Source organism: Megachile rotundata, chromosome 1 (genome assembly GCF_050947335.1).
Source record: "Megachile rotundata isolate GNS110a chromosome 1, iyMegRotu1, whole genome shotgun sequence".
NCBI lineage: Eukaryota > Metazoa > Arthropoda > Insecta > Hymenoptera > Megachilidae > Megachile > Megachile rotundata.
In genome coordinates this window covers 24086365-24104900 of record NC_134983.1, presented here as the reverse complement: position 1 = coordinate 24104900, position 18536 = coordinate 24086365, and the positions used below count along the sequence as shown (strand labels likewise).

General features: G+C 38.1%; 1 protein-coding gene across 4 annotated transcripts in view; it reads left to right on the top strand.

Annotated features, from left to right (window-relative positions):
• The first annotated feature begins 3164 nt into the window (after positions 1-3164).
• Positions 3165-18536, top strand: part of LOC143264619 (uncharacterized) — a 392045-nt gene continuing 376673 nt past the window's right edge. For 2 of the 4 annotated variants that reach the window (XM_076532753.1, XM_076532749.1), the window contains exon 1: positions 3165-3663. In XM_076532753.1, coding sequence (XP_076388868.1) covers positions 3469-3663 — 195 coding nt within the window. In that variant the 5' untranslated portion in view covers positions 3165-3468. Of the gene's footprint in view, positions 3664-6229; positions 13919-18536 lie in introns of those variants that run through there. The other 2 variants (XR_013038433.1, XM_076532756.1) reach the window with 1 other exon arrangement.

Sequence of the window (18536 nt, the reverse complement as noted above, 5' to 3'; positions counted from 1 at the left end):
ACCATAGTCAAGTGAACGCGTACCAAAAGAGCTTAGTTAGCTATCGGGATAGTTAAAGTAGCGTCTACTCCCTGGGAAGCTGATGTGCAGGAAATCCGTTAGTGTCGCTACCTGTGAATATCTTTCAGCAGATATTCAATTCTTGTAAGTGCTCGATTTAAACAAAGATGAAGCAATGAAATAAAATTTATTTGAATTCAAGATTGAAGTATCAAGTACACGTGTACCGTTTAGAACAGAATTCAAAGGTAAATTTACCTAACGATATAAGATAAAAAAGGTAACAAGGTGGGGACAAGAGAATGGACGGAACGGGAAAATAACGTTTCTTTCGTTGTTTTGTGAGAGAGAAACATTACCTAGAATTACGTGGTTCAGAGAAACCAAACGATGCGATCGATCCAGACAATGGCCACGTAGTCGCGGTACATTAATTTCTTTCTGGGAAACCTACTGGGTCATGCGCTCGCGACAAAACTTTGTACAACGGGAAACTCAGAAGGACGTGCAACGGTTATTTATTATTCTAAAAGGACTCGCGTAAAAGCAACTCTTTTGTTACTAATCGATACACACTTCTATTTGAATCTGATAAGAATAATGGTAAAGAAATAATACTTGGTTACTCATTTTTGAATACATTCAAATGATAGCACTATGCAAGAATAAAGTATAAATTTATACGTAAAAAAAAATCAATGACTGAAAAGTCAGTTATGACTGTTATTTCATGCAATTTAAATTACAAATTTTATTTTAATATTTCTACTATTATGGCTATTGAAAGAGATTTTTTATACATGAATCATCCTGTATACAGAAAGCTTAGTTTAACCATAATTTGTATATAACTTGTAATATATTGTATGTTATATCATGCTAATAAATTTAATATCATAGTTTAACGATTGAGTAAATTTAATAAATGTTACATTGCTGTCTAAATGTAAACTTAAATGGTAAGTAAGGTGAAGATAGAAAGGGAAAGGCGCAAAATTTTTTGACTATTTTAAATTCTTGATCAATCAGCTATTCACGTGAAAGTTGATTCACGATGTTTATGACTGATTTATCGCGCGCTGATGATTTTTAATGACTGTGCAACTTATCAGAGCACGGAGACACGGTCCAGTAACTAGGCAGAGAGCGCGGTAATTTCCATGGATCCAGGAAACGACATAAAATTTTCGTTAGAAAGAAACGTGTTACATGTCGAATGTTACGTTTCAAGGAATATTTATGTTGATAGGCGCTGAATCAAATGCTGATAAGTAACGCAACATTAACATATTCGATATGTGTCTTCCATGACACATAAATTCCATGACTACTCTATAAAAGCAAGAATCTTCAAGAATATTACCCTCGTACCAGAAGTAATACCTTTTTTTCTTAAATTATATTAGCAGATATTTTAACGCGACTATCATTGCTAGGTGGTTTATTTCCTTTTTACTTTGTTTTACATTTACTTGTACTTCTGAAGATTATATTTGAAATAATATGTTTTATATGTATTTTATAATTGGGTCGATTAAAAAAGAAGCTATAAACGGCGTATAGTTGAGGGAAAAGATCGGAGGGCGCCACCAAACAGAGTAACAAGAAAGATTTCCAACACGAGATTTTCTCTTTGTCTCAGTTTCCCATCATCTCTTTCCAGGGCTCTCCTCGATTCCACTGGACAGAGAAGTTGTTCGTCCACCAGAATCCCCTTCTCTGTTTCTCCTTTGAAAAATCTCTCCTTCCACTGGCTCCCTTTTGCCATTCCAGTCGGTTAGGTCTCTCCTCTTCTAAACGAGCGCCGCGCCCATGTCGACGACGACGACGACGCGACGCAACCAACACGAGGATCTACGAACCCCTTCGAGACATCCCTTTTGGTCGTCCATCTTATTCGATCAACTATCTACCGATGTGATAACACGTACCTTTTGTCTCTCATCTGTGCACGAGAGAATTATACAATCTTTTTAGGAAAAAGGAATTTGATGATTAGACGTGAATTAGTAGTTAGGAGAAGGGAGATATCGAATGACTGATTAACTTTTGACAAAGGTAGATTTTAACATCTGAAGAGAGCGCCGGATAAAGATCTTTAGGGGACCAAAGCTCTTCGAATGTATTTTTTTTCAAGAGTCAGTAAGATAGATTGAATAAAAGAAAGCGAAGTTGACAAATAAAATTATTTCCTCTTAAATTTTAGAGAAATTCATAACGAAGTCACAATATAGTTATCACAAAGTATTGATCTCTTTAGGGCCAATCTCAGTTCCATCTTTAGCTTTTATAGGATACTGATAATCTTTTAACATATTTTTCTCAAAAACTCCAAGGAAATTACCACGTAAAGCCTACCTATATCGATTGTCCGAGGCGTCCATCACACGTTCAACGTTTATATACGAGCTATCGCCGAGCGACGTCTAACGAAAAGAAAACCTGTCGCAGCCTTCGACGAAGGAGCTGCTCTTGACTGAAACATCGACTGCTGATCCGAGGTCTCCTAAACGCCTCTAACGAATCGTAGCAACAAGCAACCGCCGAATCAAAGAAAGCACCCTTCGCCGATTAACTCGAACACGAATAATCCTTGTTAAGCATTGAACGTGATCAGAGCTCGACACCCTCGACCCCGTCCCAGCGTTCGGTCGTGTACCATGAAGAGAACAGCATCATCATTTACTCGGATCCCGTCTCGTCGTAGCCTGCGGCCTCGCCATCTTCCTCCGGTGGTGGCCAACGTTCTGGGAGGGAGAATGGGGGGATCGTCGAGGGGGTACCATCCGGCTGGTGTCCTCTTCGTCGTCGACAACGTTCGTTCGAGCAGTTTCTCCTCGTCCCGCTACAGGCTGGCGCATTTTGCGATCAGCTCGGCAGTACCGCGGGGCGAGAGAACCGGGGCGCGGCTCCGAGCGTGGAAGAGGGGGCCAAAGAGCGAGAGGAGAGAGCTAAAGAGAGAAGGGTGGTCGTAGCCGTTCGGATGCGGCGGGTGGGGGAGGGCGAGAGGGGAGAGAGCGTTCGCAAAGTGTCCCTAAAACTTTTACAATCGCTCGGCTTGGCTCGCTCGCTCTCGCGTTCTCGCTAGGGCTATGCTTGATGGCGTATCTTCCAATGTGAGTTGCCCATAATACTAAGATGTACGGCTGCGCCGGTAGGGGTCCCGCTTGGTCTCTCGCTCACTTACTACCTTATAGTATAGCAAAGCCAAAGGCGTATAGCGCGCCGAACGTCGAACGTACGGCTCTTCCATCGTCGTTTGCCACCAGTATTTCGCCGGTATTTTCGGTTTCTAGTCGCCGAACGGTCGCCCTTTCCCGCAGGGCCACCGCTCCGCTCGTCCGCTTCGTCCGCGACGCGCTGGCTACGCCGACGCCGGCGCTTCTACGCGAGTATCGTCCGTTCGTACGCGCGAATTAAGCTCCGCGAGGGTAGCTGGCTCCTTCTCGTGCCCCGATCGAGTTCAACATGGAGCGTGTTACGTCAGTGGTGTGCCAGGGCAAGTTCAACGTTCCACTTGATCCGCTAAGTAGCCCGAGTCACGTGATTGCTCGCCGTTATCGCGGATCGGTTGGCCGGTTGCGTGCTGGTGAGTGCGTGTCGCGTCGCGACGCCCGTCGCCACCGTCACCGTCGGGACTACCGGGATCTTGGACAACTTGCGGTAAGCGCATTGATAAATGTCACCTCTCGTTTTCCCCGATGGCTGTTTTCCTCCTCACCGTCCCGCATTAACGAATCTAGGAAGTAAGTCCTCGTCTGCCGGACGATCGTTGCAACACCTACCTAAATCCGATAAGATCATTTTGATCTACGGCATACGCGAAACATGCTCGTCGGTGTTCTCGTTCGCCTCTCGTCGATTACTACATAGTTCAAACAAATCAGGTTCGATACTCTTGGAGAGGTTGTTTGAGCAGACGAGTCACGCAGACGCCAGACAACTCGTTGCGCGTCTCCGTTCGTAGCTCCGAAGGAATGCACGTCGACAGATAAACAAACGCTGCCACCCAAATACTCAATTAGCGGGGATTTTTTCCGCGGTGCGGAACGATGACGGGAGAAGATGGTAACGCGAGGGGAATTCCCGTGGATTCCTGGTCCAGCTCTCCCGACTTGCTGACTAAGTAGGGAGAGACGGTTATCGATTGGAGGAACGGTCGTATAACGGTAGGCCACGCCCAGTCGGACCTCGTCGACAGGCATCCGGTGTATCGTGACCATGCGCCATGTGACTTTCCCTGTGCATTTTCTTGCTGCGATGCAGGAAAATACTCGCGCAGGTCGGGATCACTTTTCGCGTTATCGACCTACGGATGCAAAGTAGTCTTTGCTCGCAAATGTTTGCCGATGCTTTTATCCTATCAATGTTGGATCGGATTTCTTCATTTTGGAGCAAATCGTGTAGATTGGAGCTAGGGTTGATGACATAGCGAGAATATAGACGTAGATAATGGTACTTGACACAAAAGTGTCCGCAGGGTTTATCATTTATCTGTTCATTTTGCTCTGAGAAATACTAGGAGTCATAACAGAGCACATATAGCTTAATTCTGTAGGTGCGGTCAGGTGCAATGTAGATTAAAAATTAGTAGTACAATGAATCTCAATTTTTTAGAGAACGTAGGGGTATGTTAAGGAAAATCGAGGGAGAGTTTATCAGAGCCTAAGGTACGTCTTGGAAGTCTTCAAGGAGAGTCTCAAAATTTTGAAATTTCAAATCTGCAAAATTCGGAAAATCTCGAAATCCCTGGGATGAACCCGGAAAGAATTTAAAAAATTAGGGAGAATCGAAAGAATAATAGGGAGACTAACTTTGCTTCTTTTTTTCTACATTTCCTCTTAATTAGAATGAATCTATTTAGTGTAATGTATTTATACAACTTCGAAGAACACAGCAAATTTTTATAACAGCTTCAAAACTTTGTGTCATGTACAATGAATAAGTTCAATCGTCATCGTTTCATATTTGCATCCATTTTACTATCACATTATATTTTGAATAACAGTGTAAATTTTCTATTCTCCGAAAAGTAGTCTCATAAGCAATCTCGCGTTGCCAAAATATGACAGTACCGAAGGTTTCAACAGCGTCAAAAAAAAAGAGAAAGCGTGGAAGCTCGCTGCGAAGCAATAGATTCCAGCTTTTGAAAGGATTACCACATGTAAAAACGCAGGTCGCAAATCGAAAATATAACCTACTTTCACTTCAGGGCTTTCAGCTGCATACCAGACGAGCAGTCTACCAAAAAAAAAAGAGAAAACACAACCCCGAATGGATGAAACGAGGGAAGCAAAAGAGAAAGTACGGTACCTGTGTGTATGCTTCGAGAACGACGGAAAATTGTAGTCTTTCAAAGAATATTACTTGGGATTAAGGAACAGGTTCCAAGAAAATTTTTCTCGAAAAAATAATTTACGATTTGCGAAGCTCCTATAAACAGTTGCCTACGCATTCATTGAAATTTTTAATCGAACCGCGGATTCTTATTACGAAAGTATAGGATTAGTATTTTCAAAAATTCATTTCGCTATATGCTTTTTCAATACCCTCTTCGTTACTGGTGGTAACATATTTCAAGATCATTAAAATCGTGTACCTTCAGTCTTTCATTTAAATCGAATGATTAAATATTCTCATTGTTATTAAAAGTAGAAAAAATAAATAATGGATACTCGTGTGGTTTACAGTCATTTAGTAAGGATAATATAATTCTAACATCGACTCTCGTTGTTCTGCTGTCTTTAAATAAAATATTACGCGCATATCGTTTCTTCTCTTTGAATTACTCTTCTCTTAATTTTCATATACGTATTTAAAACCTCCCGCGGTTATGGGTTCCCATAATAAAGCATTTCGTATATATTCCATTGATCATGTAGTATTGTTATACTATTGTGACGTTCGAAACGCAATCGATCTATTATACCGATCGTATGCAAAGCGATTGTAGTGCCCTCGCTGCAAGGTAAGATTTAACCGCATTAAGGGAGATCCTCACCACGGGAGTTGCTACGTAAACCAATGACAATCGCAGCATCATTAAAATATGCCAGCGCCGCGGAGAGAATTTGAAACAACACGCAACGACCGTGCGGTTTACGCATCTTAACCTCCTCGATCTTGACCGCCGGATGCTGCGTCTGTACGAGCGTGCTTTGCCGAGAATTACTGCTAAAAAAGGAAAAAATCTGGTTTGTGTTGCGTTTCAGCTTATCGCAGTAAGTCTTTCTTAATTTTATTCGACATTTTTACGAAGCAAAGTTCATTTACTGTGTCCTCTCCGCGGATTAACGCGATTTTTCGTTTTAACCTTTAACCGTCAACACGCGGTCTGTAGATTCTGTCGATTGTAAAGCGTTTCGTACCGTTTACGACGCAAAATTATCGTGATTGCATTTTTATCTACTCTTTATACATTACGAAAATGAATATTCAAGAAAAATATGTCAAAATATTTGATTCTATTATTCCTTGTTTCATTCAGATATTGAATTCACAGATCGTTCGTTAACGGTTAACGGAAATTTTTACGTCATCGATTCAATGTTAGCCATCTTAACTAAAGCTGTGGAAATTTCTCGAAACACGAAAATGTTTCGAAAGATTTTAGAATTTCAAAATGATGTTATTAGAATAAAGAATCAAACTGATTTTTCGATGAAATATGTGTTCATGTGATACAGAATATTTAAACACTGAGGTTATTATTTCGTAATACATAATTCAGTATACTATTTTCGTTGTTGAAAAGCATTGATTAAATTAGAGACGCCATTAATCAAGTCGGTGATTACTTCGACAATTTAATCAGTAATTATTCATCGTTTTGCACTGTTTCCTTTATAATTGATTAGAACTGTAATTGTTCACGAACGCTCAGTTGATTCTCATTAATTAAGATTGAATAAATATCAGATCGAAAACAAACAATAGCAATAAAAAGGAGAGTATCCGAGTATCTTTAGAACAAACAATAATAAAAACGAAAATAAAATTAGACACGCGTGCATTTACACACTGATGTAATCATTTATTTTGTTCGTCGAGTGTAATTTAACGCGTGTTGCCACCGTTCAACACCTTTTAGATTTATGTCGAGGCATTCGACCAAAAATAATGTGCCATTGTTTTTACCGTGTGACGATGCTCATTCAAGTTTTATCTAGATTTTTCTACAGCGGAGCAGGCTCTTGTATTTCCATATAAATTAGACGGCCAGTAATGGCTGATGAATTATTGTGCTTTGAATTCTGTTTCGTTGAAAGTGGTGCGTTCGTGAATGTTATTTATCGCGTGTCAATAGCACGAGACAATTTTAAAATACACTTCTGTTCTTTTTCGTTATACTGGAATCAGATTTTATTTTCGTTTTCTATAGATTTGAATTTAATAGAACTGAATGATTTAAAAGAATGAATTTTTATGCAATTTTCTGTAGATTTAATGTAACGTTAAAATACGTGTTCAGGAATTTATCGTTTTTTTCCCTGCATTTATTGATTGCTTTCAATTTTGATAAACGAATTTTCAAGCATTCGAAGATGTTTCGATTTTAAAAGGAAAGTTTTGAAGTGAAGCGACGCGTGATGTTATTACCTGCGGCAATACAGTGCGGTGCTATTTTACAACGTGTGGCGATGTAACGCGTAATTGTACATCGTGTTACTATACAAAGTACAATTAAACGACGCGTTACAATGCTTTCGGTCAAATAATACGGGACAAAATAACGCTTACTATTGAACAGATAATTCGCAGCCTTCACGCGTATAATAAATGCAATGCGCCGTTAATGTTTACAGTGCGCACGGAAGCGGTAATATAACGAGAGTCTACTGTATTGCTAGGTAAAAATTTTTTAACGAAAATTAAAAGGACGCATTACAATTCTTTCGGTCAAATAATGCGGGATAAATTAACACTTAATATTGAACAGATGATTCGCAGCCTTCATTCGTATAATAAATGCAGAGCGCCGTTAATGTGTACAATGCGCACAGAAGCGGCAATATAATGAGAGTCTACTTTATTTCTACATACAAATTTTTAGTGAAAATTCAAACTATTTTTTATATTAATTATTGATTATGGTAATACTCTACATCATAACAAAATCGCTACGTGGTCATTTATCAATACAATAAGGCATCTTTTCCTTTACATTTTTCATGACTATGAGTATGAAATATAAATACTATGAAACGCATTCTTATTCCTCCACATTTTCGCTGTAAATTTTTGTTTTATTCGAACAAGCCAATATTTCAAAGTTTCTATTAAAAAGTCGCGATTTTCATTGGCACACGGGACGGAAGTTTTAAATCCTTCATTTTGAAAGTGTACGTCGCATTGTGCATTGCTAAGTGGCCACGTTCATTGGACAATGTAACAACGAAGCCGTGTTCTATCCTGCGCTACGAAGATATCGGAGGCAATAACATGGAACGATTTGCATCGAAGATCGTGCATGACAACAGGTTTATAACGCGTATGAAGCAATCAGGACTGTACGCTCTTATCGTGTAATTTACATCGTATGCAAATCACGGGTTTTACGAGACTGGCTCTGTGTCGGTGTGTATACTTTCTTCGAACGTGGCTGCCGCCATTTCGAACAGTCGAGTGAAAAGCTTCTAAGAATATCCTCCGATCGAATCGCGAGCTGCCATTTACCCTTCCGAACCAGCTTTCGAGTAGCCTCCAATCAATTTCTTTTTTTTATTTCCCGTACGTTTAAATTCGCCGATCAAATGCGAGCTAAAAATATCGTTTGCGAATGAATTTTAATACGACCCTTCGCATTCTCTCTTATCATCTTTTCAATCTTTCGAGGTTTACTTTTGGAATTTAAGATGGCTCTCTATACTGGGTATTTTTTTATGAAAGTCGAGAATATTGAATTGGTCAGAAAATTATTTCGTTTCTGGCAGTAAACATTTATCTGATTGTCGACATTATTCTCTCGACAAATATGTACATACGTGACCTTAGAGATTTTTTTAAAAGATCAATACTAAATATAATGGAACTTTTCGTATGAATAATCACTTTTCATATGCATTGAAATAATTGTTAATATATTACATAATAAGGTTTCAATTACATATATTATATTTGTAATTAAATTTAAAAAAAAAAACAAAATTTTGTTGACTGATCTAATTTATAAGAAAATGCAATTTTAATCAGACCGTATCACTTCGCGACACATGTGTGATAAAAGTATTAATAAACTTTTCATGTAAATACAACTATTTCTACCCGAGTAACATTCCGTCACTTATCGGGATTCTTTTCAGACATTTATTACTTATTCTTAATTTAGAATACGCAACTGTCGTAACTGAGATATAATTAATTGTTCGTAATAAATTAAATAGTAGTGTGATTATTTTTTAATATCTCATTATAAATTGTTTAGCTGTTTTATATTAACTACGATACCAATTTCGCACTTGTTGATTTGCTTTTCTTTCAAATGACTGGTCTTAATTAATTAAGATTATATTTTGTATCCGTTTTATTATCACTTTCAAATGTCAATGCACACGAACGTATAATAAACAGCGAGATTAGATTGATCTCTGACTCGATTTATGGCATTTACATTTTTTATGTAATTCAATTTGTACAATCATAAAATGAAAGAATGTTTGATCTCGTTATTACTTAGCGATAAAGTAACTGTTGAATAAATATCTTACTTCAAAACTGCCGGAAGTGATTGTAGGTGATGCGAAAGGTTATCACATTTATGACAAAAGATTATTAATTCAACGAGTTAAAAATTTTTACTCGTTAAATTTTAATCGAGTATTGGAATACATAAGAAGGTTTTGGATTTACGGTAGACTCTTGTTATATTATCAGGGACATAGCCGAAACAGGGAAATTCTGTGAAATAAATAGTGTATTGGGTGAACCATATTATTAGCATGTTGAGTGAGAAAATAATTTCATTTTCTATACAAGTGAAATTCATTTCATTATTTTTTAAAAGTGATGTTGGTTACGTGACAAAAACGTGTGGAAATTTGAGTTTGATAATAGACTTTCATTATGTTGTTAGTGACATAGTCGAAACAGGGAAAATCTGTGGAATAATCAGTGTATTAAGATAACCAAATTGTTAGCACATTGGGTGAGAAAATAATTTCATATAAGTAAAATTAATATAATTTTTTAAAAATGATATTGATTAATTACGTGATATGTGAATCTCAAAGTTCAGTAATTATTCTTTTCTTAATATAAAAACACATAGAAACTTTCTTACAAACCCAATGTCCATACAATGCGTGGTGATCCAACGATACAATCTTTCAACAGTGTAACCCTCGGTGATTTAACGTGTAGTGTCAGAACCCACGGCGATCTAACGCGTGGAAAGCACACGTGGTGATCTAATGCGTGACCATAAAACGTGATGATTAAAAAAAGTGATAAGCCTGTGATATTTTAATAGTTTCTGTGAATGTTCATGTGTACAATGGTGGCTGGAGGTGCGGGTATTTTGTCGTCTTATAAAAGTGGATCAGAAAAGTTATTTTCTTTCCATTACGAAGGGAACACATTTTTAAATGTTGGATCCTTTCCAAAATGTTAAACTTCCAAAATTATGATACACCAATGTTAACCTCGACTTCTATTCCGAGGTTCTGTTGTAAAGTAAACGCGGATAAATTTATGGTGTCCCGCATTATACGCATTACGCATAGTTTATTCGCCACCCTCGTAACGATCAAATATTTTGTCCCGGTTTCATAATACATTTTCCCTTTGATAAAAAGAAGGAAAAGGGTAAATGCACGCGCCGGTAATTTTGCACAGCAGTATCGTCGGAGCGAAATTACTGAAAGAGCGTCGTTAACCGTCGCGGAAAAAACGCTCTCGTTTTACGTTCTCCGTTTTAATTCCGTCCGACGCTCGAAGAAGACGCGTTAATTGATCCGACAGCGTTCTGATCGCGAGATAAATAAACAAGAAAAATGATAAGGTTCTTGATAGACAAGAAAGGAAGAAAGTGGTATCACGTGAACGCCCATTCGCCGCCATTGGTTCGTAACCTTTCGTGTTTGTGACCGGCAGCTTCCTACCGACTAGCGACGTGACGCGAATGTTCGATACACGAATAAGCTTCACCTTCTTCGACGATGCTGCTGCTCTTTCGTTTTTCGTGCAGTGCGCATGGGTATACCTGGAAGGAAGTAACCCCGGGGCAAGTGCGTGAAAAGGGGGTGCTGTGAACGGGTGCATGGGATGCGCCTCGAGCGAACTGCAAGAGGGTCGGGAGAAAAAGATATTCAGTGTCGGTGTTGGTCCGCGACATTCATCTCGCTTCGTCGTCACGTACAACAATTCCGGGGATGTTTGATAAACATCGTATCCTCGAACCATCGGGGCGAAAGGTCAAAAATACGGGCAGCATGGTGTGTTGGTGTTCAGTGAAAGATGCTTCGTATAATCGTGTAATTACGGTATGAGTAATAATGTTATGATAAAAGTAGGAACATAATTAATAACTTTTAAAGCCTTGCATGTTCATTGAATTATGAACAGCATTAACTATTGACGCATTTGTAAATGATAACGTTACTATAATTTAATGATAACGTTATTATGTTACGTTGCTAATGCTGTGACATGTTGCATTTTAGAAGTTTTGAGAAATAGCTGCTATCATAAAATATGGAAAAAGCTTTTGATTGAAAGTAGATATAAAGTGCTATTAATTATTCCTGCATAATAACATCGCTGTGATATCAGTGCTTATACTGAGTATAGAGTAAGTTTTATAGCTTCAGAAATTTTGAATGGACACTGCTTGGGGCAATCGTGAAATTATGGTATTAGACTACTAATGATGTCATAAAAATGTGATAATTTTGACAGATGCTTTATACTATTAAAGGACACTGCTTTGAGTAATCGTATAATTATGGTATTAGACTACTGATGATGTCATAAAAATGTACTTTTGACAGATGCAGAAGTTTTGGAGGAAACTTAGACGATTTGAAATACATGTAAAAGAAACTTGCTACCTCTTTCTTTCTATGAATAATTGCATATGACGGTCTTGAAGCTTTAATGCGTTGGAATGTCGTACTTCGCGGTGTTGTGTTCAACACAGTGACGTCTAACATTGTTTGGATTCCATCTCCATTTAGTCTGACATTGTAATTAAGTTGTAATAATCATTTACAACCTAATTTGTAAACTGTTCAGTGTGTCTAAACCTCGATGAAGCTTTATAATGGTGGCGAAATGTTGCGATATTTTTTTAAAGGACTCGAAGTAACCTTGAAGAAACAATGTTAGACGTAGACTGTTGAACAGTATGTGGCGTAAAATTAATATAGACATAATATGATTCACTACGATATGACGATGGTATAATACTTCTGATATCTTCAGAAGTCTTGAAGAAGAACTTATTGATCTGAAACAGTCGGAGTTCGGTGTTCGATAACAGCTGCATTATGATGAAAATATATTTCCGATAACTTCAGAACCTTCCTTTATCATTCGAAGTATATAACAGAGTATCAACGCTAGTGTTCCTTTACAAATAATGACACCACGACGAAAGCTACTTCGGTAATTTCAGATGCTCAACCGAGGTAGAGCTTCGACATCCCTTCACGAATAATCATCCAACCGCGATACGACGAACAGAGCGATAATAGCTCGATAACCTGGTACAAAATGAAGGATGAGGTTGATACCAACGCGATCGATAATCTAGACAGGGTTATCTGTTCCCCGGCGCCGAGCAATCTAATCAAATTAACTGTCGAAACCTCCCAATGTCTAGTGGGTTCAACTCCGTTGATCCGCGCATCGGTAGGACTCGCGAGACGGTTCGGATCGCCATATTCGTCGGAAGCAGTTAACAGTGTACTTTAGAAGAAGAGATACGGTCACGTACGTGTACCCTACCTTGGACAACCGCAGTCGTCTTCGACCACCCCCTTCTTCCCCGGGCCAGAGTTCGTAGATGGCGGACGACAGGGTATCGTAACAGTTCACTAGACTCCGGTCTTTTACAACATATCCATCTCCAGGACGAGGACGAGGACAAGGTGGTGGACACGGGAGGGACGAAGGAGGTTGTGTGACGTTCGCAGGGGTCAGACATAGGGAAGGGGCGCAAGCGCAGTTATGTTCGTGAGGCTCGCAGAGCACATGGTCGACTCGACTTCTATTCCGTACTCCTCTTCGTTCCCTATCTTTCGACCTCGAACGCAGACATGTAAACAATCCAACATCTTATTTATTTACCGACCGTGGACCACCTCGAAGGAACGGTTCCCGGCGACAGTTCTTTGTTCGGACATTGATACGCATCTGAATGAACACGAAAACTCTCGAGTCACTGTGTATACGTGATTCTAGTGACGGTGGTTGTATATAACTCCCTGGAAAATGGAGAACGCTCGAGCGGAGAGTTCGATTGGCCGCGCGAACGGGAGAAGGAAGAGATGAAAGATAATTGTCGAGGAGCCCAACGTTCAGTGACCCTTTCCCTCCGATTAGGACTTCGAAGACGGTTTTTCGAATTGTTGACATTCGCACGAGACTTATAGCAGAGGGTGTAATCAGTGGTGAACGAATTTGTTGACAATGTTAGATCGGTTGTGCGACGTTTGATTCGATTGAAAGGATGTTGAGCCGAGCAAAAGATGCGAGGCTACGGACTAGTCGTCCTTGACCCAGGACAAGCCATCGATGAACTTTTGTGCCAGTAAAGGTCGTAAATAGTCATCGTCGTTCTTCAAGAGAATTTATGGACGAACTGTGTGACACTGAAGAGTCTGTGGCGCGGGAGTGGACTATTATTAAACAATCGCGTGCTGGCTGTACCAGAGAGCAGTGTTCCTAGCAGTTCAGAGTTCATCGATCGAGACAAGGGGTGAGTAAACTGTCTTAACACTGTTATCATTCGTAATTCTTTATTAGCGTTTATCAAATCAATTTATTTTTAAATGTTTCTGTAACCTGTTGGCATCTTGCATAAGGTACTTGTTGCTTTCACGATTACATCGATTTTAATTAAAATTATATAAACTTGAAATTGCAGTTGTTAGTCTGACAAGTTAGTTTAAAATTAAAAATTAATTATAATTTTGAAATTAAAATACTTAGAATTATACTCATGTAATGTTTATGCGTAATTATATTGATTGCCACGTGGTACAGAACATTTAAATTTCTGTGACTGCTAGGTTATTTTGACCCAGTTATAGAAGTAAATCGTATGATATACATGACATTTATTTCTTATGTAAATTTTCTGTTGAAGATTGCGTGAAAGGTAGGTACACTTCACGTTTTCTATGTAAGTTTTATAGCTACATTACGCTAGTGTATAATTACGTTTTTATTACTTCACTTTATAAAACTCTGCTTGTTTTCGTATCCAATCTTATAATTCCTTTTATTGAAAATTAATTAAATATTAGTTATTATTAATAATGTATAGCGCCAATTATCGATGACTCGTGACAGCAAAGAAATAATTTTATAGTACACCATAATAATATCGAGGATTGATAAGGTTTGTTTAATTTGTCTGAATGATTGGTCCGGATATATGTTCCACCTATGAGTTTTATTGGTTTCTTCGAATCTGTAAATCAAATTTAGTATTAATAAGCAGTAATGATGGCTACTACTGTCTGTGTAAATCATGGTCGTTTTGATTGTCAGTTTGAGCCTCTGTCAACACATTTCTTGTATAGTTAAGTTATCTTCGAGTTGTTGAAACAAAAGTAATTTAGATTGATTTAGAAACCAAACTATTCAAAATATTTATCGCGATAAAACAAGTTAAGGTAAACTAAATTTTTTTAATAACTGAATTAGAACTACATATTTTATTTGTTGAGGATGCGTGTGCTTTCCGCCATGTCAAAACGTGTCAGAGATCGGTGCTATGATAAATTAAAAAACGAGAAACGTATAGGTACACTTAAACGTGGGAAATTAAAATTCGGAACGCGTCCAATTGCGAGTTCAAAGGTTTTTTTATTTACAACTTAACATCAAAGATCCGAGCAACATGTTCCTCTGATGCGACAATTTTGAAAATTTTTATGAATCTTACAGTTATTGCTCACTTAAAAATATTATATTATGTATACAATATGAGCTCTACTTTGTCATATTTTACACTATATTTTAATTATGGAATAAATATATTGAAAAACGTTCAAACTCAATGTCGAAACGTCCACAAAAATTAAATATTTTGGTTCGACTGCTATAATACATATTTATAGCTTTTAGTAGCTATTACATTTTAATGTTATAATTTCGGGTGAGAAATAAAGTAGCCTTGATGACTAAATTTGTATTCAATAGACACAAGAAATGTAAAATTTCACATTGGTCATAAGAACTACAATTAGAATATTAATCAGAATGGTAGGGCGACTAATTTATTCTGATTATCTCTTCAAGCCAGTCATTTTGTACCGCGCGGCAGAATTTATTGCGCAAGTAGTAATTAATTCAAACGAGTTCATTAAATACTGTAGTGATTTATTTGGAATATCATTAAGTGAAAACTACTTATACTCTTATGTCTGATTTCAAATTTTTAAGCAAATGAGCACCTCGTGTATTTTTATGTATACTCAGATGAGGGTGCTGCTGAATTACTAATACCATAACTTTTTATTCCAAATTAGTTAGCTCTTGTCAGCCATATTGGTGTCTTTAAATTTTTAGGATCTGATACATGCTGTAGAAATTTAGGTTGGTTGAAGGATTTTACAAAAAATTTAAATTGCAAGCAAAAGGAACTGGAGTTCAAATTGCAGTACGATTAACATGCATGCAAGTTCAGATTTTCCACGCAGACGTTTGGGGCCAAGGAAAGGGTAACAAGAATTCTCTAGTAACAAGGAAGTAACTTTTAGGGGGCGTAGATCATAGAAAGATTTTTAGCTTGTAGAGGGTTTTTCGGGAGTGTCCGTGGCTGCGACAGATCCGCGCTTTCGTTTTTACGATTTAAGGGAGAAGGACGAGCGTAGTGGAGTTTCAAATGCGGGGTGTAACTGTCAGTGATGCAATAAAACTTTTAACGCCTTCGTGTCCAATAAGCGTGTCGTCCACCGGCCTTTACATTGGGCGGCGTTTCGCGGCCATTACTCCGTAACGGGACAACGCGGCCCACTGATTGGCTGCTGGAAGCATCATGGCCGCTCTCTGCCCAGGATTATCCCCACCTCTGCTCTCTTACTATCGCTTCCGTCCCTCCACTGACTCGTTCTGTCCTTCTTTATGTTAAATCTTTTAGGATAGAGTAGTATCAGGACAGGTAGAGCTTTTCTCCTGGTCAGGTAACATTTCAGGGCATCTCCGAGGAGGAGGGATTTATTTTGGGAATAAAGAACGATAGTGGTAATCGTAATATTTCGATAGGCAGCTTGTTTTATACGATATTATACGCATACACTTTTTGCATCATTATTTACATATTCATTTTTCTTAGTATTAATGGTAATGTGCAATTTATGAATCTCTTGAAAACATCAAATAGATGGGTTATTCTAACTTTTAAAATATAGTCAGCCTTCTTACATGGCCTTCCTACATTACTTTAATGAGTACCAACTATAAGTACTACCAAGAGTACCAAGTACTAACAATAAGTACCAATTTTATGTTTCCAAGAGACTCTCCAAAAGCTGCTCAACTGTTAATAACAGTTGAACATATTCCAATACTCCATACATGGAATATGGATCCATATGATATGTATTATTTTTTTAAACATTGTTGTAGATGTTTGTGAAGTTAAGTTTCTAAATAACAGATCTATACTTCTGGAATAATTTATGTTAGCGTTGTTAAAGTAGTTTTGATGGTTATATTCCATACACATTAATCTGCAGGTTCAGTTTCGGGTAGGAGACTATGCTGGTCGATAACTTCTACCGAGTTCTACTTTACCGATCGCATAAGGTTTCCCGCCATATTACGTTCGTACAACACACACATAGGTATACAATGAATCAGTGGTTCCCAAACATTTTCATGGTGTGTCTGTCAGTGTAACAGAGCCTTGCTATGATTTCAAAAAGACTTACTCAGTAGTCTTACCACTTCGTATCACATTGATGACCTAATTGTAAACGCGTACGGACTAATAATGTCATTTCACTTATGTAAATTATCGTTTTCGCAAATATCCACGTTGCATCCAGGACGTTTCATGGCTTCATTATATTGTTAAAACCTTTTTTGAAATCCCTCTCCTTTATTTCCATATTTTAATCAAACCCAGATGAGAGAAATTACAAAACTCTCTTCTTTTTTACATGTATCCCCGTTTTACGCGTATTAAACTATAAAAGCATGGTACATATAGCTATGATATTACATAGCTTTAAAAAATCTCGTCCAGCCATTAAACTACGCGTTAAAATTTTAATCCAAGGCAAAGGCTTCTGCACCAGGATATTAAGAATCTGAAGGGAAAAAATAAACCTCTATTTTATCTCGTGTTCAGCCAGGAACAAGCTTATCTTGAAGAGAACGTGGGAAGGGAACTCAATTTTACTAAAATCCTCCAACAACATAAATGTGCACCGACAAGCTCAGAACGTTACATTTTTCCCCGCTGCCATGTTGAAGAATATAAACTGTACACGTACCTGCAAGGCGTATCAGACGAGTGCATGTAAATAGAGGGATTGGTCTTGCATTCGATTTACAGGGCCGGAGCAAACACGTGTGGGGCCAGGCCCCTAACTTGTACGGAACGAAAAAAACTTCAGTATAAGTTTGCACTTCAAAATCTTTTTATTAAGCCTTCAAACTTGCATCAATTCGAGTACAAACAGTTCAGAGCTAGGTCGGTTCAAATTTTCAATTGTTTTAAAAACTGATACAAGTTTAAGATAATTCAAAGTATGAACAATCAATGTTTGAAAGGTCATAATCTCGGTATGCATCAAACTGAGAATGTTTCAAATCTAGAAGCTTCAGTACCTGACACTTTTCGACCTTCAACTATCACAAGCTTGTGGTGTATCAACGTCGAAAGCTTAATAGTTAGTTCACTTGTAGTTATGAATGCTTCAGACTCGAAGTAAGCTAGCTTGCTGTGTTCCAAGTTCGAAATGCATCAAACGTGAAATACCTCAAACAATACATCAAGCTTTAACGTTTTAGATCTGGAAAGTTTGCAGTTTAAAGTGCTTTAAACTCTCGAAGCTTGGAACACTAAAAGTTCAAAACGCCTTGAGCTGGAAATATTTAAAGCTCGGCACGCTTTGATATTGTTGGGCATCAAACCTGGAACGTTTCCAGCTAGAAGCGCTTCAGACTGTGAACGCTCGAGTTAGTAAAAATTAGTCAAAAGTTAGGAACCTTGAGCTAGAAATACGAGAAGCTCGGAACGCTTAAGATATCCTGCTTCAAACTAGAATCGTTAAGTGGTCGTAAATTCGACAAATACTCGTACGACGCTGTACACGTATCTCGAAAAAATTTGCAACGAACGGTTGATTCGGAAATGT